The 20805-nt window shown below is 43.4% G+C and overlaps 1 protein-coding gene across 1 annotated transcript in view; it reads left to right on the top strand.

The window, feature by feature from the left end:
• Nucleotides 1-20805, top strand: part of KLHL8 (kelch like family member 8) — a 121179-nt gene that overhangs the window by 29238 nt on the left and 71136 nt on the right. The window contains exons 2-3 of the mRNA XM_078775360.1: nt 9185-9415; nt 16995-17330. Of these exons, the coding sequence (XP_078631486.1) occupies nt 9215-9415; nt 16995-17330 (537 nt within the window). The 5' untranslated portion in view covers nt 9185-9214. The remainder of the gene's footprint in view (nt 1-9184; nt 9416-16994; nt 17331-20805) is intronic.

The following is a 20805-nucleotide window of genomic DNA, read 5'->3' as shown; positions in this document are numbered from 1 at the left end:
GCATTGGTTTTATTATGCTTTGATTATGTCGTAGTTTCTATTGAAATTACTGTATGTACTCTTTCTTTGTTCTTGTAGTATTAAAATCGTCTATTCAACGTATTTATGCCTTTGTCTTTATCAATCCTGGTTGATTTCGAGGGCTACATGTTTTGCTAGAAATGTATTGAGGACACAATATTTTATATTTATATTGGTATTATTTTCAGCTGAAGGAAAAAGATATTGATTTTCAGATTTGTTTAGCTAGATTCACATTTCAACTGCATATACAAGTATGGTAATTTTCCCCCATCATTTTCTCATTTCAGATTGCATGGATGACGATTAGATCTTCTGCCCAAAAGTGCCATTCCACCTATATATACATGGTTTATAAACAATTTTGAAATGTCTCAATCGGAAGTAATGGTTAAACGGAGAAAGCTGGAGCATGGGACAGGAACATGTATCATTTGCAGCAAGAAATCAGCCCTGCATGAGTTGAGCAAGCCAAATGACAACGACTCATGGCAGACACTTTGCAATGCAGCGACCATACGAAATTTTAAACACATTCTTCAGCTTGCTGAAGAGAGCCCAGCTGAACTTCCGCATGTTCCAATATACTATCACAGGGCTTGCAGGTCAGACTTTACACACAAAAAGTCATTAGCTAAGTTTCAAGAGCAATCCAACAGTTCTTTGGCAAATGTGCCCGATACTGCGCCCAGACGATCTTCCAGAGATGAGCCGTCATCTAACGAGAGAGTGTATGAAAAGAAATGCATCTTTTGTCTGCGGGTGTCAAAGTATATCAAGGGAACACGGTCGAGAGAGGCTCTTAATCCAGCCGTTGAGCTGCGGTCAGACAAAACCGTGAGGGAGGCTGCAATCAACCGTAATGACGACAGAGTGTTGGCCGTGACTGCAAGAGATATAGTTGCAGCCGAGGCTCATTACCATAAATCGTGCTACCGAGATTACACACGTCCAGAGAGAAGAGAGCAACTGCAGACTCCAGAACCGAATGAAGAAGACTACATTCAATATCAAAAGGTTGAGAAAGCATCACTAAAACTGTGTTTGAATACATCCGGAACAATTTATTTTCAAATCCAAGGATTATTCCACTGCTCGATATCACAGCCAAGCTTGTGTCATCAATGGCGTCTGCAGGCATAAGTGAGATTACCAATTCCACCAAGAAAAATATCCTGCGCAGTATAGAGATGCAGTTCTGCGATTCACTGACTTTCTTCACAGAGAACCGTCACGTTTACCTAATGCCTGATAACCTAACCAAAACGATGTTAGCTGCTGAGTTGATCCACGTGAAATCAAAGCTGGAAACATTTGAAAAAGCCAGTAATGACAACATAATTGTCCAAGCAGCCATGTCACTGCGAGATGAAATTAAAGCCACTCCCTTCAATGACAATTGGCCTCCTCAGCCAGCAGACCTCACTCCAGATTATGTGAAAGTTCCACCGACTCTACAGAGATTTTTGAGAATCTTACTTGGTGGAAGTGAGAACGGCTCTGCTCGCATAAATAGACTAACATGGTCGATGGCACAGGATGTCATCACTGCAGTAAGTGTTGGCACAGTGAAAACATCAAAACATGTCTTGCTTCCATGGGCTATCAAAACACTAACTGGTAATGTTGAGTTGATCAAAATCTTGAATAGACTCGGACATGGGTGTTCATACACAGCTCTGGAAGAGATTGACACAGCACTCTGTATTGACAAAATAGCAAGTGTTAACAGCGATGATGTTTCTCTTCCTTCAGATGTGCACCACTCTGTCCCGACAGTATTGGCATTTGACAACATTGACAGGTTAGAAGAATCCCTGAGTGGAGGTGGAACATCACATAGAGTCAATGGAATCATTGTCCAACCAAAATCATTTTCGTGTATGCCCGCACAGAAAACATCTGTTGTTGATAAACAAGAGAAGAAATGATCCATTCAATCATCGGATAAACTGCTACCAGTGTATAGTGTTGGGAAAAGAAAAGGTCCGCCAGCAATACAAACAGCTGATTTGTCTGGAACTCTTGAAGATGCAGCTTCTAAAGCACAGAGGAGAAACCACTTGTGGGTGTTGACGCGTTTGCTCGACCCACTTCATCAGAAAGTCAGCTCATGGACAGGTTTTAACATCATGACAAGGGGTCATGTGGAGGTGATGGAAGATGTTGTAGGCTATCTGCCCTCTATAAATGCACCCGCAACAGAAATGGCAACAGCGCAGGAGATTCTCTCCAATGCTTTAAAGATCATGTCTTCACTCCATCTTGAGAACATTGCAATGGTACTCGATCAAGCTCTGTTTGCTAAGACAACTGAAATAGCTTGGAAGCATCCCACCCAGTATGGAAAAATTGTGCTCATGATGGGAAATTTCCATACCATCTGTAACTTTATGTCCAGCATCGGGAAAATGTTTAAAGACGCAGGACTTCGTGACCTGTCTGGCGAATCCGGCGTAATAGCTGAGGGATCCATCAACAATGTATTGGAAAGCAAACAGTACAACCGCTCTGTTCGTTTCCACAAGTTGACATACGAAGCATTGATGCGGCTTGCGTGGAATGGATTCCAGAATTGGTTGGAATCACATCACCCTGAAGATACTCACAAGCTGGACAACACCAACCACACACTATACAACATTAATATGAACACCCGTCATGAAACTCTTGCTGCAGCAATGGCCGACGACTCTTGCACATATATCATGGACTTGTTTGTGGCCTATCTGGATGTCCTGCGTCAGTCATGGTCAGCTAGCACAGTTTTGGATGATGTACATCGATATGGTCGAGATCTTGCTCGGGCTATTGAGAGCCGACAGAGAGGGTGACTGGACTCTCCACCTAGCTTGTATTAAACAGGTGATCCCTTGGTGCTTTGCTCTGAGCAAAGTGAACTATGCCAGATACCTCCCAGTGTACAATGCACAGATGACACAGCTTGAAAAAACCTGCCCAATGCTGTACCAGCATTTCAAGCGAGGCTACTTCTCTGTGCAGCTCAGACAAGGCAATCCATTTGGCCGAATAGCAGTCGATCAAACAACTGAGGAAACAGTCAACAAGGACACACAAACTGCAGGAGGAACACGAGGCTTTAGTCTCCAGCCAGGGGCTATATCACGCTACTATCTCACAGCAGAACATCGTGCTGCTGCTGTGAGGCGACTTCGTGAGGCAATCGGCCAGAACCAGACTCAATTCCATCATTCTGACCTCGGGAATCCTCGCATCCAGAAAGACGAATCAGATGTTAGAGCAATTGTTGGCTTACTAGAGAACGACTGGATAAATCCGTTTGGCCATGACCCTTCTGATCTTGTCAGTATCTCGACTGGAGTAGCTGCCACCCCTGAGGTTTCTAGTGACCTATTAAATGCACTGCAAAAAGGGAAGGAGGCTTACCAGACATTTCAGGAGCAGCGCCTAGAAAAAGGTGAAGGTTTCTATGACAAAATCAAAAAGCTGAACTTTAAAGCATTTGGTGAAGTCAAGAAGTCTGTGAAGGGCACAAACAAGGAAATAGTTCTGAAGGCTGACAGGAGGTTGTTTGTCACCATGATACTCATTGTACAGAACCGAAAGCTTGACATGCACGACGTGTTTTGTCACCCTCTTGGGCCATTACCATGGTCGCTGGCAAATGTTGACGGCACTCTTAAGAAAACCAACAAAGCTGCGCTTGCTGAAAATCTAGAAAAGATGGTGGACCCTGCAGAAGATGTTCCCGAACCATGTGCAACACTGATTGATGCTATGGCTCTCATACAGAAACTGCATGGAGAAAATCATACTTTTGAAGAGCTGTCTAATCATATCTTTGAATCATCCTTGCATGCTGCTCAGGGAAGTGATCGCGTTGATGTGATCTTCGACGTCTACAGGGACCAGTCCATCAAATCTGCTGAACGTGTGAGCCGAGGATCACAGGAAGGCGTGACATTCAATAGAATAAGACCTGGTCACAAGATAAAAAAATTGGCGATGCTTGCTGGCCTGCAGTGAAACTTAAAAAAAGCTCACCAAGTTTCTGGCAGAATCGTGGCAAGAAGAAACCAAGAGGGAGAAGCTAGATGACCAAACAATGTTCGTCACATGTGAGGAAAAATGCTTTAAGCTCACCAGAGAGAAATGCGAGGAGGTCCAGGTCCTCAGATCCAACCACGAGGAGGCTGACACTCGTTTATTTCTACATGCACAGCATGCCGCTGCAGAGAATTACCAGGCTATTGTTTTGGTGGCAGATGACACTGATGTTTTCATCATCTGTCTCGGTCTAAGCAGTGCCATCAAGAGTAAAGTTTTCATCTGTCGTGGAACAAAAGCTCACGTTAGAATGATTGACATCACAAAAATCGCTGCAGCATTGGGGCATGAAGTGCGCTCTTGCTAGCCAAGGAAAAATGAAAGGTCTGCAAATTGTGCGGACGAATCAGATATTCCGAAATGCTTTTGTCTCTCTTGGAGCATCGTGGAACCTGACACAAGACGTTTTCAACCAAATCCAAGAGTTCACATGTCTTCTTTACTGTAAAAACACAAAGATATGTGGTGTAAACGATCTGCGCTATAATAGTCCGGTTCACTATGTTTTTTCGTTCCAAATTTTGGTAGATTAGCAAAACTATACATTTTTGGAATATTCAGAGCATGAGGAATCCAAAAATTAATGTTTACATTTGCGTAGACACCTTTGTGAAAATGACACTCAGGACAGTGATGAAGATCTGTAAAAGCATATTCCTGAACGGTATAGACCTCGTAGATCCTGTGTATAGGACTTATAGTTCAATCTGATACTACCTATAACTTCCTATAACAACCTATAACTTCAAAGGACTTGCAATATCATGTATTATGTAATACAGTTATATCACAAATATAAAGACAATGGTTTTCAATTACCTTTGTTTGTTGCTTTTCTATAATCCTGAGCACTATTTTGAGGCCTTTATTGGATTCCTTGACCCAGAAAACATAGGATTAGCATATTTAATTAAGTCTCTAGGTTGACTAGAAGCCGAGATCGCGCAAAATATGTATTTTATGGCGGCCATTTTCAAAATCCAAAATGGCGACCATGCAGGTGTCTGTGCAAATGCCAACATTAATTTTTGGATTCCGCATGCTCTGAATATTCCAAAAATGTACAGGTTTGCTCATCCCAAAATTTTGAAAGAAAGTATATTTGTTAACATAAAGAACCTGACTATCTTCATCACTGTCCTGAGTGTCATTTTCGCAAAGGTGTCTACGCAAATGTAAACATTAATTTTTGGATTCCTCATGCTCTGAATATTCCAAAAATGTATAGTTTTGCTAATCTACCAAAATTTTGAACGAAATTATATTTGTTAACGTAGTGAGCCTGACTATAATATGTTCTGTGCAAGAAAGGGCGATGTCGAATCTGGACAGCTTCCACCATGCGCAGACACACTGCTGCAGCACACACTTCGTGCAAATTACCAAGCTGCTATCTGGAGGCGAAGCCTAGAATGCTTTCCAGACATCCCCAAGCCATCAGAAGGCCATGGCTGGGAATTAAACAGTGAAGGAGAACTAATAATTCAGTGGATGACTGGCTTGCCGGCTCCAGATGTCGTTCTTAGTCTCATCTCATGCAAGTGTGCACGGAGTTGCCGCCAGTTGGACTGTTCGTGCATGATTAATGGTCTAAAGTGCACTGCTGCATGTAAACTGCAGAGTTGCACCAACATGGCACAAGAAGACGATGTTTACGATGATGGTGCTGATATTGAACAGGACTCAGATGATTGCGACAGTGATTGTGATAACGAAGAGGATTAACGTCAAAAACTTGTATATATGAAGAGTTTGGCTCCAAAACGAGATAAATCCATTTTCGAGGTTTTAAGAAAAATGGCAGAAAAGGTCAAAATTCAAAGGGAAATGTATAATATACATGTTATTATTGCCAAGAAACCCAGGATTTACGGCACTTTGTGACGAAAAAGCCCAGGGAAAGTTTGATCACTTTGACAATCTTTTGACAACAAAAAATCCAAAATGTTAAATTTGGCATTTATTTCATTTTGAAACCAAGCTCTTCGTATGTCACATTGATACCGATAGGCTAAACCATTTTCAGATTTCATTCAGCATGCCATGGAGGTTAGGTTTGAAGAGGACTAAACCTAGCCATTGAGTAGAACATAGAACTTTTTCTATTTCCCTGCAATTTCATAGACATTGCACAAGCTGTTTTGGGTAGAGAGCAAAGCACAACGTACTGGAGGGCATATTTCCAGTTTCGCATGCTCCACACATCAATTAATAATTCATTGTATGTAAACTTGTTAACATGGGTTTAACACATACCAATAGGTGTAAGGGTCTTATCTAGCTCGCGTTAGAATGATTGACATCTGCACAATTCTTATCTAGGCATCAGAATTGTGAAAATGTGTGTAACCGATTTTTAAAGTAAATTTTTGCTGGACGATGTACTCATTTTCAGTAGTGCCTGAATTTCGTGACCTTGTGACCCCTGGTGACCTAATTACTGATCCAATTTACATATTAATTAATGCAATGCATAGAGGGCTTCAAGACACACATTATGAGTGGTAATATGTTGGCCTATCTTGTGTGGTTCAAACGTTATGCCTATTTTTATTTCCCCTAACCCATAATTTTGTTTTAGAATTTGGCCGCATACAAACAAAATAAATGGATTTTTCACCAAAAACGCGGAGGCTACGGTAATTATGACTAATATTCTCATGTCGGTAATCATTACCTTTACTGAAAATCTCGATCTATCTGCCCCAATTTGGTTTAACCAACTTATTTAGACAACTTCTGGGAGTGACTAGTTTAAAAAAAACAAATTTTGGCATTTTCCAAGCATTTTTAAGCAAAATTCTTGGCAAACATGTATAAAAATGGTTAAAATAAGTATTGACATGCTCCAAATTATAAAGTGAATAACATTTGATAAGTACAAATTAAGATTTGACCATCAGAATTTACCATGCAGCGATAGTTTTGAATTACATGAATATTCCTTGAAAATGGCAGCCATTTTTAAATGTAAGCTACTCATTTGGCGTAAGCTACTCATAAAGATGGCGTCGGAAATGGCAGTAAGCTACTCATTTGAAATGTCCATCACTCATTTTCATGGACGTCAGACATTGGTGTAACTAAAAATCATAGTGGGAATTAGTCCCCAAACTTGATACTCAACTTCAAAATTTTTGGACCTGGCTCATGGACTAATATGACAAATGAAGCCACAATGAGCCACTGACCAATTATAGAGCTGAAGGCACTTCAATAAATGATGAAATATTCACGTATGCTGATCGAGTTTATTTTTATATGGACCAGACGTAGTGAACCATTGTAGCCATTTTTGGCAGACAGGAAGAATAATTGGTCCGTCAGCAAAGTGACAGTTAAGCTGTGCTGTCATTCTAGTAACATAGGTAACTATGACTACTACTAGTACTAGAGGACTAGCTCTGAGCTTGGGTCACATGGGCCTGACCTGGGCCTGTCAAATCAACTTTTAACTCTCCCCCAGTAAGTGTTAGTAGGCATCGTTGTTACGGATTCGTTCGTCACTTCCGTTGTTGTGGTTTTCATCCACTTGAAACATTTCTGGTTATGTATTATTATTATTATTGGGGTTTGAAGGAAACGGCGATTATTGCTGTTAAAAGGTAAGGTTATTGTTGTTAAAAGGCAAAAAGGGTTAATATTTTAAATGAAACAGGAAACCGGATCGAGAACCGGAAGACGACGAGGGAGAGGAAGAAGAAGGCGTGGCAAGAAAAGCCAGACAAGACGCGTGGCTTCCAGCTCCGTAGCGAGCGTTATCGAACGAAAGTCACGAGTGAACTTCGAGTTTCCTTGAAAGGAACTTCCTGCGATAGGTGTTATCGCTAGAGGATTGAGAAACCTGCGGTCAGGTTTAGGCGTTGAGATTCTGAAGAATCCTCGCCTGGTCGCTTCGCCTCAAGTAAGAGCCGGTGGCCATTTTGACCCTCGCGCTTCGCTCACCGAAAAAGGTTTTTGCTACGCGTCAGCTTTTCTCACCATCCTGTCATCTGTCGGGGATGTGTGTGCGCAAACGCGGTGTTTGAGGATTACGTTGTGGTTCGCTGATTGAACTGTGAACATATACGTCTGGAGGGGGCCTTTGGGACTTCCCATTCCGCTGCCAGTTTGCCTTTGGTTTGGACCACGTGACTGTCTACGCTTTGCCTACGCCTCATTACTCGCCACATCGCCTCATCACTACTCGCAGGAGGGGATCACCTTTGAGTTATAGAGACATTGAGGAGTGTTCTTTTTCACTCACTTGGAACGCAGTGAGTTATCTGACTTTAGCTGATGGTACCATCATAAGATGTATGAAGTGTACTTTTGATTGCTATTGGTTGTACCGTTATTCTGGTGTGATTTTCAATACAATATTTGTTTGTTTATAATCATTGGTGTGGTTTCACTATTGATTTCTAACACAGAATAACATATTTTTCTGCCGTGGCTCCTCTCGGGGCTCGGAGGTACATCGTGACCAGGGGGTCGGGGAGGAGCACGTAACAATCGTGTTTCAGCAATTTCCGAGACTTGTTTCCCAGGTAGTGATCGCCTGTTGATCAAATACGAATGCTGATGGCTCGAAGTGGTCTTGGCAAACAACACGGTATTTTAAATGAACATACATTTTGATACTAAATTTGGTTGTTCCTCGGTTTTTCAAGCACAAAGCACACGATCGTTGACTAGGTTTCCGTGGATCAGGGATGCAAAAAAATGACTTCTGAGTTCTGTGGTCAAATTCCTCAACGATTCGAACAGTTGAAAGCTTGGTACATCAGCATCTTGAACGTTGGTATAACGTGATGAAACACAAATGTACACGACCGTCAATGAATTTCGTGCGTGTGACGTCATGGGAATCAACGGAAGTAGCTCATTTGCAAAACGGGAGTGAAAATAGTCCGATTTATAACACGATTATCTGGCTTATTGCTCTCCCAAAATTTTTTTTTTTTTTCTCCTATGGGTCAGGAAGATCATCCTCTAAAACATTTCTTCGAAATTTTCATGATTGTCCCTTTAAGCATTTTCAAATTTTCCTTAGACTTCCAATAACCTTTTGCCTTTTCTCTGTATCCTTTAGCAGAGCATCGGTGGAAATTTGTGGATCACCATGACGGAACATAATACAGCACCGTCTGATATAAAGCCAGGAATTGAGCAGCAAGAACTGGGCCAGGCATCCCTCAGCCGCCTTTCTCTTGGGAATGATGGTGCTTATGAACTGGTCGTTCCCGATGGATGGCACAAGGATGTCATGTGCTGCATGCATGCTTTTTTCAAGAAGGGTCAATTCTGTGATATCACAGTGAAGGTATGTATCCCAGCACTTTGGGCTCCTTGAGGTTGTTAGTGAGAGGTTAAGATATTTTAATAGCGGTGTTCTACATTTGCGGGTGCTCGGTAGTTCAAACACGAGTCTATATTGGTAGTGCACGAGTAAGATGCCGCAGCACCTAGGGAATGTGAACTACTAATTGTATGACAACACTCGTCATTGCATGCAATAGAGTTGTCAGGTTGTGCTATTATTGATGATAAGCTTCATGATGTTGTGCCACCATTGTGCCAATTTGGGCAAACATTATATTGTCATGTCGCCGGCGATTAAAATCACCAGTGACAGATAACCCGAAACGGTCTTTAATTCTGAGGCGAGCAGCCAAATTTGGCGGTTGGTTTTTTGCACGTGGGATGGAAGGATGCAAAGTGCTTTTTTGATCTGGGCGTGGTGACGCCGCACACTTCAGCGGCGGGGAGCGGACTGGACTAGGTGGCTGAGGTTTAGGTGGGACAGGTTCCTCCGGGATCCTCTCTGGTGATGTTCTGGTCGTTTGTGCCTGGGCTGGTGCACCTGATTCTGGTTTTGGGTGTTTTGGGTGTTTGGGGTGGTGATCGGTGTGGGGGTGTGCTTTCTTTTTCCACATGCGAGGTTTGCATTTATGTTTATTTGGATTATACAGTGGACTACAAAATGTAGATGATTCATGGTGTTTGTTATATTATATCACCTTTGTCTATCGGTGTTGTTGAGGTGAGGATCGGATAGCTGTGTGTTGAAGGGGTCGGGACTTTGCATGGGGTGTACTTACTTTTTCACGTGACTGTACATCTCGCTGTCTGATAATATGGACCAACTTCGATCTACTCATCCCAGCTCTCTCTTCCTCATATGTGGTGATTTCATTTGTCATCATGCCAGCTGGCTGAGCGTGGGTACCTCTCACACCAGCCATGGCTCCTCAGCAAAGGACTTCTGCGACTCACTGGGACTGACATAATCCTTCAATTTCCCGACCCGGATCTCAGTCAACGGAGCATCTTCTCTTCTGGACTTGGTTATGACTAACTTCCCTGCAAATGTCTGTTGCTCTTCTTCTGCTCCAATGGGCTCATCTGATCATGTGCTTGTTAATATAAAGTGGACATCTCTCTGGCCATTCTCAGAGAGCCTCCTCAGCATCGACGAGTCTAGCATTTCACTCAGGCCAACTGGCATGGTCTTCAAGCAGCCATCAATCATCTGGACTGGTCTCCCATCTCTACCACCTCTGACATCAACTCATCCTGGGAATTCTTCCAAACTAAATGGCTCTCTTATGCACAGATTTATCCCATCTCGTCCTCAGTTGTCATACCCTTCCTCCCCCCCCCCCGTCCATGCTTCACGGAATCTTGTGGTGAGGCATTTTCCCAGAAACAACTTGCCTTCGCCTCCTGGAAAGCAAATCCAACGAAAGGAAATCTCATTTCCTTTCACAAAGCCTGAAACAAGTGTGTGTCCACCCTCAAGAGAGTCAGGAAACAATATCTCTCCTCTCTCAAGATGGAACTCTCAAACCTGTCTCCCTCTCCCAAATCCTGGTGGCGTCTGGTCAAATCTCTCTGGTGTTTGTTGCCCCTCCATCCCCTCCCTCACCTCAAACGGCTACACTCCACTCTGCTCGTGAAAAAGCTGAATGCCTCAACTCTGTGTTTGCCGCTAAATCTTGTGTCCCAAACCCATCCCTCTCTGTACCCACCATACCCAGTCGTACCCAGCTGCTCCTGGACTCTGTGTCCTTTTCTACTGACAAGGTAGAGAAGTTTCTGTCATCCCTCGACTCTGATTCTGCAACTGGACCAGACAGCATCAGCCCACGGGTCCTAAAATCCTGCTCTGCCACTCTTTTACTCCCTCTCTCTGTTCTCTTCACCCTCTCTTTTGCTCAAGGTCATCTACCATCAGCTTGGAAATCAGACAACATCACCGCTTTATACAAAAAATGTGCAAAAACAGATCCTTGCAATGACAGACCAATCAGCCTTCTCCCAATTATCAGCAAAGTCATGGAATCCATCATTGCTTCAGATATCAAATCTTTCCTCTTCTCCAATGGCTTGATCTCTGACCATCAATTTGGTTTCAGACCAGGTCACTCTACTCTGGACATGCTGCTTCTGCTGTCTCAACAATGGATGGGAGGTCCTCAATGCCAAACAGGAAATTAGAGCCGTCTCCCTTGACATATCACGTGCCTTCAATACGGTCTGGCACCCCGCTCTGCTCACCAAACTCTCCTCCTATGGTATCCATGGAAATCTCCACGCATGGCTTGCGGACTTCCTCTCTAGTCCTAGTCAATCAATGTGTGGCCCTGAATGGGTTTCTCTCATCTCCCCTTCCTGTTCAGGCTGGAGTTCCCAAAGGCAGTGTTCTGGGCCTTGTGCTTTTTCTGGTCTTCATCAATGATCTCTCTGACTCTCTTGAAAATCCTCTCTACCTCTTTGCTGATGACTCCACTCTCTGCTGCTCCATTCCTCATCCCTCAGATCGGCAGTCTGCAGCATCCTCACTCTCTGCAGACCTGGACAAAATCAGACTGGTCAAACAAGTGGAACATGTCTTTAAATCCTGACAAATCTCACACTCTTACGATGTCTCTCCGAAAAGACAGACTGGACAACCCTCCCATCTACTTTCTGAACAATCCTCTCCAAGAAGTTCTGTCACTTAAGCTTTTGGGTCTCACTATATGCCATGATCTTTCCTGGGAAAACCACATGTCCAATCTGGCCTCCAAAGCCAGTCGCCGACTGGGCATCCTCCATCGTGCGATGTCCTTCCTTGGCACACCTGAGCTCCTCACCACATACAAGGCTTTCATCCGCAGCTCAATGGATTACTGTTCTCCCCTCTGGGCCGGTGCTCCTGCCTCACACCTAGCTCGGCTTCATGCAGTTGAAACCAAAGCTTTCAGAATCATTGGAATCTCCCGCGATGAATTTAACTCCGAGGGCCTTTCAGTCACTCACCGCAGGCAGGTTGGTGGTCTTTCTGTCTTCTACAGATTCCTCTCCGGCCTTGCTCCCCCAGCTCTGTCTGTGCTCTGTCCCCAAAATATTCCTGCAGGTCGCAAAAGATCTGCCCGTGTAACCCTCTTATGGTTAAACTGCCAAAATCAAGACTCTCTGCTCACCTTCACGCCTTCATTCCTCTCTTCTCCTGCTATGGAACAAACTCCCTCACTCTCTTCAATCCCACTTTTCCCTCCAGGTCTTCAAAACAGCTGTTCATCACCATCTCTTATCTTTCCCCATCCAAAACCTTGATCTTTTTCTATCCCCGCTAATTGCACCCCAGATCCACTTTTTTGAAATACCAATTTCTTTCCTGCAGGTCCTTGCAGTGTGCTTGTGTTTTATACTTCTCCCAACTCCCTCCCCCCCCCCATTCCCACGCCTTCTCCCTCCAAGCCCTCTCCCTTCCACAGATCTCCCGATGACCCTGCTCTCAGATGTTGTTTGTGCTTCCTCATCTCTCCCCATCTTGTCTACCGCTACCCTTATTATATATTTTGTCTGTTTGATTTTTTTTTTTTGTGTGTGTGATAAATGTTAGCTCTTTCACGAGCCTCGATATTGTATACAAAAAAAAAAGGAAAAAAAAATTGCTGACCTGAACAGAGCACATGGGTTTAATCCAGAACCCACAATGAACAGACATGACATTAAATTCAACAAATAATTTAATGAAAATAAATGCAAGACGAAATAAAAGTTGTGGTAAAAACGAATTCCCTACTTTGAGGATCTTCCACTCGGACTCAAAAACACACAAGGGGAATGATAAAAGAAAAAGAAAATGGCCTTTTCGTGCCGGCACTTAACTGTGGCCTCAAAATGACATCTTTTTGAGGAGGTTGGCGGCCATTGAAGCTTGATGCTCAAAGCCTCCCTCGCGGGAAGCTCAAAAAGGCGGCAATGCCGCGCGTCGAAGGCTCTTGCTATCGAGCCTGTGGTAATCTTGTGAGGACTGCCTCCTTCCTCCTCCACTGCTTGGATGAGCACAACGCAGCCTTCAGCTCCCTGGTGAGTCCAACAGTCGAAACCTCTCAATAGCCGCCAACGCCGCCAAGAGCTCATCGCCCTCCAAAACGCGTCCCAAACTCTCAGCACAAAGTCGAAAAGATGGCGCCGCTTGTCCAAAAACGAGAGGTCGACTTCTTCTTTACTCTCTCGAGCCAATCACCAATCGTCCCTCCCATTTTGCCCCGCCCACAACCTCTGGGCTAATCATGTCCCTCAGGGGCGTGGCCTGTTTCCTATGGTCCTATAGAGGTGGGGTTTACTTGCCAATCAGCTCTGCTTGGGTTCTGTTGGCGGTTGTTGTTAAAAGGAGGTTTTGCATGGCCGACGGTTGTAAATGTTGTTTAATGGGGGAGATCACAGAGGGAATATCATGTACTGGGGAAAACTAACCTTAATCCCCAACTAGTTATCACTGCTTCACCCCTTGTGTGAAGACACATAAACAATCTTAAGCTACAGTTTCCCTACTTAAATACATTGAGATTTCTCCTACGCGTCCACGGTCCATTCTATAACTATACAATCCTATCTTTACTATGCGGTTCCTCCATCGACCCCCACAAACATAATAGTTTTACCTGTCTTTGGTATGACTCGGCCCGTTTTGAACCACAGGCCTCCCAGACTCAGACCGGACACTCCAACCATTACACCGCCGAGTCTGATTTTATTGATCACTGGCCATCCCCTGCGGAGCGGGAGACAGAGTTTTGCAATCACTTATTTGTGTCTGTGCCCATCCGGGCCGTAACTTTTTTTTACCATTTGAGCTTTTGGCATCAAGTTTTTCAAAGCTTTATTATGAGAATATGGCGAAGGCAAATCAATAAATTGGTCAAAACATCAAAGGTCAGCATCACCTAAAATCGTCAATTTTTACCAATTGACCTGAAATTTTAAGAATTTTGCATATTGGGTCATTTAATTGGTTCACCAATGAAAAGCTAGAAGCTGATTGTTTTTTTTTTTAGATTAAAAAGGTCAAGGTTGCGTAAAATCACCAATTCTTACCCGATTGACATGAAAGTTTAAGAATTTGCATATTGGGTCATTGAATTGGTTCACCAATCAAAAGCTAGATGCTGATTATTTTTAATTTTAGATAGAGGTCAAAGGTCAAGGCTGCATAAAATCGTCACTTTTCACCCAATTGACTTAAAATTTGATCCGGGTTTGCATATTCGGTCACTGAAGCCCCTTGCTTTTGTGGTCAAAAGGTTACGGTCGCTTAATTGTCAATGTTTTTGTATGTTAAACTGTTTTCGTCATGTTTAGCATACAGAAGAATAAGAAGTCTGAATACAAAGCAGAAGCGGCCAGGCTTTGCATTTTCAGATGCTTTCTAATCTTTCTTGATTTTATCCCTCCGCAGTCGAGGGATTTTGACGAAACCTAGCACAAGTATGGACTGTAGTACAAAGTTAAACTGCTTTGATTTTGGGTTCAAAAGTCTAAGATCACGTGCCCTTTATTGAAGATCTTTGTTGCCGGAATAAGTTGTGACCCACTGAAACAATTTCAACCAAACTTGGCACAAATGTACTAATACAGACTGTAATGCAAAATTGAACCGATTCCATTTTGGTTTCAACAGGTCAAAGGTCATTTATCCCGCTCTCCCCTTCTCTCCCGCTCTCGCTCTCGCTCTCTCTCGACGTTTAATCGGGATTGAATGTAAGTGAATTGACATGTAACTCGGGCAGAAGCATATCGATCACATTCGTCTCGTATTCTATTTCCTAGTTTCCTCGATATTCCTCACTTTCAGATTTTGTTGCTGAATTAAAATTGCTATTTAAGAAATGGATTGATAAATGAATGACAAACAAAACTAGAATGGCACTCGGTAGAGCTCATACCTCGACCAGGCTAAATGTTTGACGTTTGGTATCCCACGGATCGACCGGATCTGCATCCGTACCTGAACTAAAATGGAATCTGCTTGTTTTTGTCACCTACCCAAATCATCCACAGTTTTATCATAAATCGTCCATAACTTTTTGAGATATCACGCTGTACTGTATATCGTTTTGGCCCCTTCCCTTAATGGTGAAGTATCACTTTAAAAAATGTATCGTATCCGGATCGTCACCAAAATCAAATCAATTCGTCCTTGTCGCACACCCAACCTGCCCACAAAGTTTTGTCCAAATGTGTCCATAACCTTTTGAGATATCCTGCTCACACAGTGGTGATGTACTCTCTGTCCACCTTTGCTGACGGAGGCAATAGCCTTGGCCTTGAGAATGGCATTTGTTGGCTTTACACCACCACTTTGAGTGGTTAAAGACTAGTTTTTCTCCACTGCCTGATGTGGGTTTCATTCCCATGGTTGTTAATCCTCACAAACAAGCGCTTTTTATACAGTATCGTGTACTCGCAGCAATGAGTGGAGAGGAAGCACTTGGCAAGAATGAATGAATGAATGATCGTTTTAAGGCCATTTTCCTCGCTAGAGCGGGGGTTAGCCTTGCGGGCCCCATGACAATCATGGTTCCCTGTTTGAGGCAATGTTTTTATGGCCGGATGCCCTTCCTGACGCCAACCCTTGGTCGCCTCTTCCGATGCGCAGGGATACGGTGTACCTATTCTAAACCGGGGTACACACCGGGATCATTCATCCCAGCAAGCTGGTACTCAATTTGCCGACCTCGGAAGGATGATAGGCTGAGTCAACCCCCCGGCGTTAATTCAGCGATCAACCGGGATTCGAACTCAGGATCCTCGGATCCCAAGCCGGCACCCTAACCGCTAAGCAACACCAGGTTAGCAAGCACGACGAGTATTCCAAGTACACATTAACATGAGTTGACGGAAGCCATTGCTCTGTGATTGGATGAAATAGGCTGTACAGAGTTCATTTACACCTACTTGGTGTGGTTGCTTTAGTGAGAGTGGAATATACTTTGTTCATAAGTTAAAAACATTCCTTTTTACCTCCACCACCCAAGGTGGTGGATGGAGGTTATGTTTTCACCCCTGTCTGTTTGTGAACAAGATATCTCAAAAGGTTGTTGGCGGAGAGGTCGGGTGTCTGACAAGGACTAATCTATTCGATTTTGGTGAAGATCTGAATATGGATTCGGACACGAGAATTGTTTAATTTTTGAAATGATTCTTCACCATTGAGAGATCGGGCGAAAAGCGATTATATGACATATTTCATAGTTGTGGACGAGTTATGAATAAACTTGGTGGACGAGTTTGTTAGGTGACAAGGACAAGCCGATTAGATTTTGGTTCAGGTCCGAATTCAGGTCTAGTCTATCAGTGGCAGAGAAACCATAAACTGTTCAGCCTGGTGGAGGTATGCGATCTACCGAGTGCCGTTCTAGGTTACATTATTGAATGGTCTAAGCCTGGGGATCATAAGTATGATGAGTTGCATTTTGAATTTGATGGTGTTGAGCTTGAGAATTGTGATGTTGACAACTGTGATAGTGATGATTTTTCTCATGACTGAGGGACAGCAACATGGTAATCGATGCACACCCTCCACCCCCAACACTCTCAACCCCTTACCTTTCAACTCTGACCCAAAGGTGGGCTTCAAAGAGATTCATTGCCATAGGTTGGTGCTGAGTGCCTCAATCCCCTACTTCCACAACATGTTTTTGGCTGACATGGTGGAGACTCGGCAAGGCGAGGTGCACATCCAGGATGCACTGATTGAGGACACGTCCCTTGAGAGTATTGTCAACTTTGCATATTCTGGGCGGTTATGCATAACGCCATCGAGCGTGCAGTCATTGCTGTATGCGGCGTGCATCTTGCGTGTCGATTCCATAGTACGCACCTGCTCCGAGTTCATGCTCAGCAAATTGGAGCCTGGCAATTGTCTGGGTGTGCATGCATTTGCTGAGGCGCATCATCTGCAGGTTTGTCTTTCGTATTGCATCTTTATAATTATTTAAGCTACAGGCTAAAGGTTTGGAAGCTGTGCTTGGCTAAGCATACCTCTGCTCCAACTTCTGAAATTAAGAACAAACCTCATGTCCCCGCGTGAGTCGGGGGTTCTGGTCTCTTCCCCTTCACTCATCGCCATGGCTGTGCAGATTGAAACTGTTATTAGCCCCAGTTGGACTTGGTCTGAAACGGGGGCTTACGGATTGGGTTCTGTGCATCCGCAATCGTATCTCGGAGATGTACACTACCAGTCAAAAGTTTTAGAACACCTCAATTTTTCCATTTTTTATTGAAATTTACGCAGTTTAATGTCTCAATGTACTCTGAAATTAAGCATGGAACGAATAAACAATTGGAGATAAAAAAAGAAATCATAAAATCATTTTGTTTAACAAAATTTAATTTAAATTTTTGACTCACCAAAGTCGCCACCTTTTGCAGATAAAACCACCGAACACACTCATGGCATTCTTTCTACAATGGAAATCAAATATTGTCCGGGAAGTTCTTCCCAACACTGTTGCAGAAGTTCCCACAAATGTGTTGCACTTGTAGGTTGCTTTGCTTTCACCCTTCTGTCCAGTTCATCCAAAACCAGCTCGATGTGGTTCAAGTCTGAAGACTGTGCTGTGGCCATTCCATGATTTGAAGCCTACCGTCTTGTTCTTTTCCTCGTAGGTAGTATTGACATAGCCTGGAGGTGTGTTTAGGGTCATTATCTTGCTGTCGGATGAACCCCTGACCAACTAGGCATATACCAGAGGGTATTGCCTGGTGCTGCACAATGCTGTAGTCACCCTTTTGGTTCAGGGTGCCAGTCACTCTGTGCAAGTCGCCGACTCTGGATCCAGCAAAAGAGCCCCAGACCATCACGCTTCCTCCTCCATGTTTGACAGTTAGTGACAAACACAGAGGAACAATCCTTTCGCCTACTCAACAATGTACAAAAACCCTGCGTGATGAACCAAAGATTTCAAATTTTGATTCATCATTCCATAAGACTTTCTTCCAGTCTTCAGTAGTCCGCTGGTGGTGCTTCATGGCCCAGGCAAGCCTCTTTTTCTTATTTTGCCATCTTAGCAATGGCTTTCTTACTGCCACTCGACCTGTCAAACCTGCAGCTCGAAGTCTTCTCTTCACAGTTGAAACTGGGACTTGCTTACTTCGACCAGTGTTAAGCTGTGCTTGAAGCTGTTGTCCCGTGAGCCGCCTATCACGCAAGCTGTTGACTCTCAGAAAATTGTCTTCTGATTCTGTTGTGGCTTTGGGTCTGCCAGACCTCTTCCTGTCAGTTTCCTCCGGTTTCCAATATACTACTTCCTGCAGGGAAATATTGTCCAATTAATGCTTCAGAGGGTGTAATAACAGTCTGTTCCAATACTGCTTTTATACAGACAGGGGGTTTGTAATCAAGTAATCAGCAGAGGTTGGGACACCTGTAGGAATTACTTGCATCAACTTTCAAGGCTTAATTTACTTACATTTCTGCAGAACAGATGTAAGTTGTTAACCCATTACTTGTTCCCTGAAGAAGGCCTTTTTTACAATATAACTGTGCAATTTACATTATTTTCCCGTTTTTGCTAACCTAAACTTTTTTTTTTTTTTTTACCTCGAGCAGTTTACTGCTTACCTTTGTACCATTTCAGGTTATTCACTGGACATTAAACTGCGTAGATTTCAATAAAAACTGGAAACATTGAGGTGTTCTAAAACTTTTGACTGGTAGTGTATGCAACAATTTTGTCCATACTTGGCACAAAGGGAATACCTGATGGTGTACATATGTGCATCATTTTGTTTTGTGATGCGATCAAAGATGGCCGACTGGTGACCATTTTAGTTGTAAAATAAAACTATGTAGAATATGTCCTCAGCCATTTCTTGGACATGCATTTACCGATCCTGTTTAAACTTGGCACACAGATAATGAAATAGTGTACATCTGCACGTCATTTTATTTCGAGACCAGATCCAAGATGGCCGACTAGTGCCCATTTTGTGACTTGGACCGACCCCCAAACATTTCTCGGAGATGCATGGACCGATTTTGCTCAAACTTAGCACAAAGACGATGCATGAGTGTACATATGCAGAAGGTTTTGTTTTATAATCTGACCAAAGATGGCCGATTGATGGTGTTTAACTCCATACAGCAAAATTTATGTCTTTTGCTTTTTTGCAAAATTTATGACATTTATGTCTTTTGTTCCTTGTTAATTTTAGCTTTTTTGCCATTTCCTTTTCTGTATATAATGTAAAAGGATGCGATATACAAAAAATTTCGTTGTATCCATACAGTATTACCATATCTGTCCTAACAATAACAATTCCAAATATTTTGTCTTTTTCAACTTTGATTTCTCCAACTGTCTTTTTCACCTGAGGGTGGAGAAGGTAATGGTGACCTTAGGCTCTGATTCTGCAACTGGACCGGACGGCATCAGCTCGTGTGTGCTAAAAACCTGCTTTACTGCTCTTTGCACATCGTCTCTCTGCCCCTTTCACCCTGTCATTTACCATAGGTCATCTGATTGGAATTCGGCCAACATTATTGCATTGCATGAACATTGCACTACAGAAACAGATGCTCTTATCTCCAGACATATTGGTCTCCTCCCTATCAGTAATTTCTTGGAATCTTATCATTGCAGTTTACATCAAATACTTCCTTTTCTCCAACATCCTGATCTGAGACCACCGGTTCAGATCCAGACATGGACATTGGGCACCCTACCCTGGACACGCTGCTTTTGCTATCACAAATATGGTTGAAAGCCCTCAATGTTTCACTCGCTCACCGCAGGCAGGTAGGTGGTCTTTGTCTTCTACCGACTCCTCTCCGGCCTTGCTCCCCCAGCTCTCTGTGCTATGTCCCCCAAATATTCCTGCAGGTCGCACAAGTTATGCCAGCAACCCTCTTCTGGTGAAACTGCCTAAATCAAGACTCTCTGCTCACCTTCACTCTTTCAATCCTGCCTCTGGAACAAACTCCCCCACTCTCTTCAATCCCATTCCTCCCTCCAGGTCTTCAAAACAGCTGTTCACCACAATCTCTTATCTTCCACCATCCAAAACCTTGATCTTTTCTACCCACGCTAATTCACCCCAGATCCACCTTTTCAAATTCCCTGTTTTCTTTCCTGAAATCCCCTGTAGTGTCCATCTTGTTTATTCCGTGTACCCCATCCCAGACATCTCCCTTCCACAGATCTCCCGATGTCCCTGTTCTCTACTGGTGTTTTTTCTTCTTCTCCCCCCCCAGCCCCCAACCCCTTCTTGTCTCCTGCTCCCTTTATTATATGTTACTAGGGCATGCCCGTACTATATATATATATCTAAAATTATATCCCCCCCCTCTATTTACATGAAATGGTTTGGTCCAAAGCGAACGGCTTGCGAGTGGTGACAATCTCCCCCCTCTATTTACATGCAATGGTTCGGTCC

Source organism: Myxine glutinosa, chromosome 4, assembly GCF_964187855.1.
Source record: "Myxine glutinosa chromosome 4, kmMyxGlut1.1, whole genome shotgun sequence".
Lineage (NCBI taxonomy): Eukaryota > Metazoa > Chordata > Myxini > Myxiniformes > Myxinidae > Myxine > Myxine glutinosa.
Note: the sequence above shows the minus strand (reverse complement) of the source record. Positions and strands in the feature narration are given on the sequence as shown.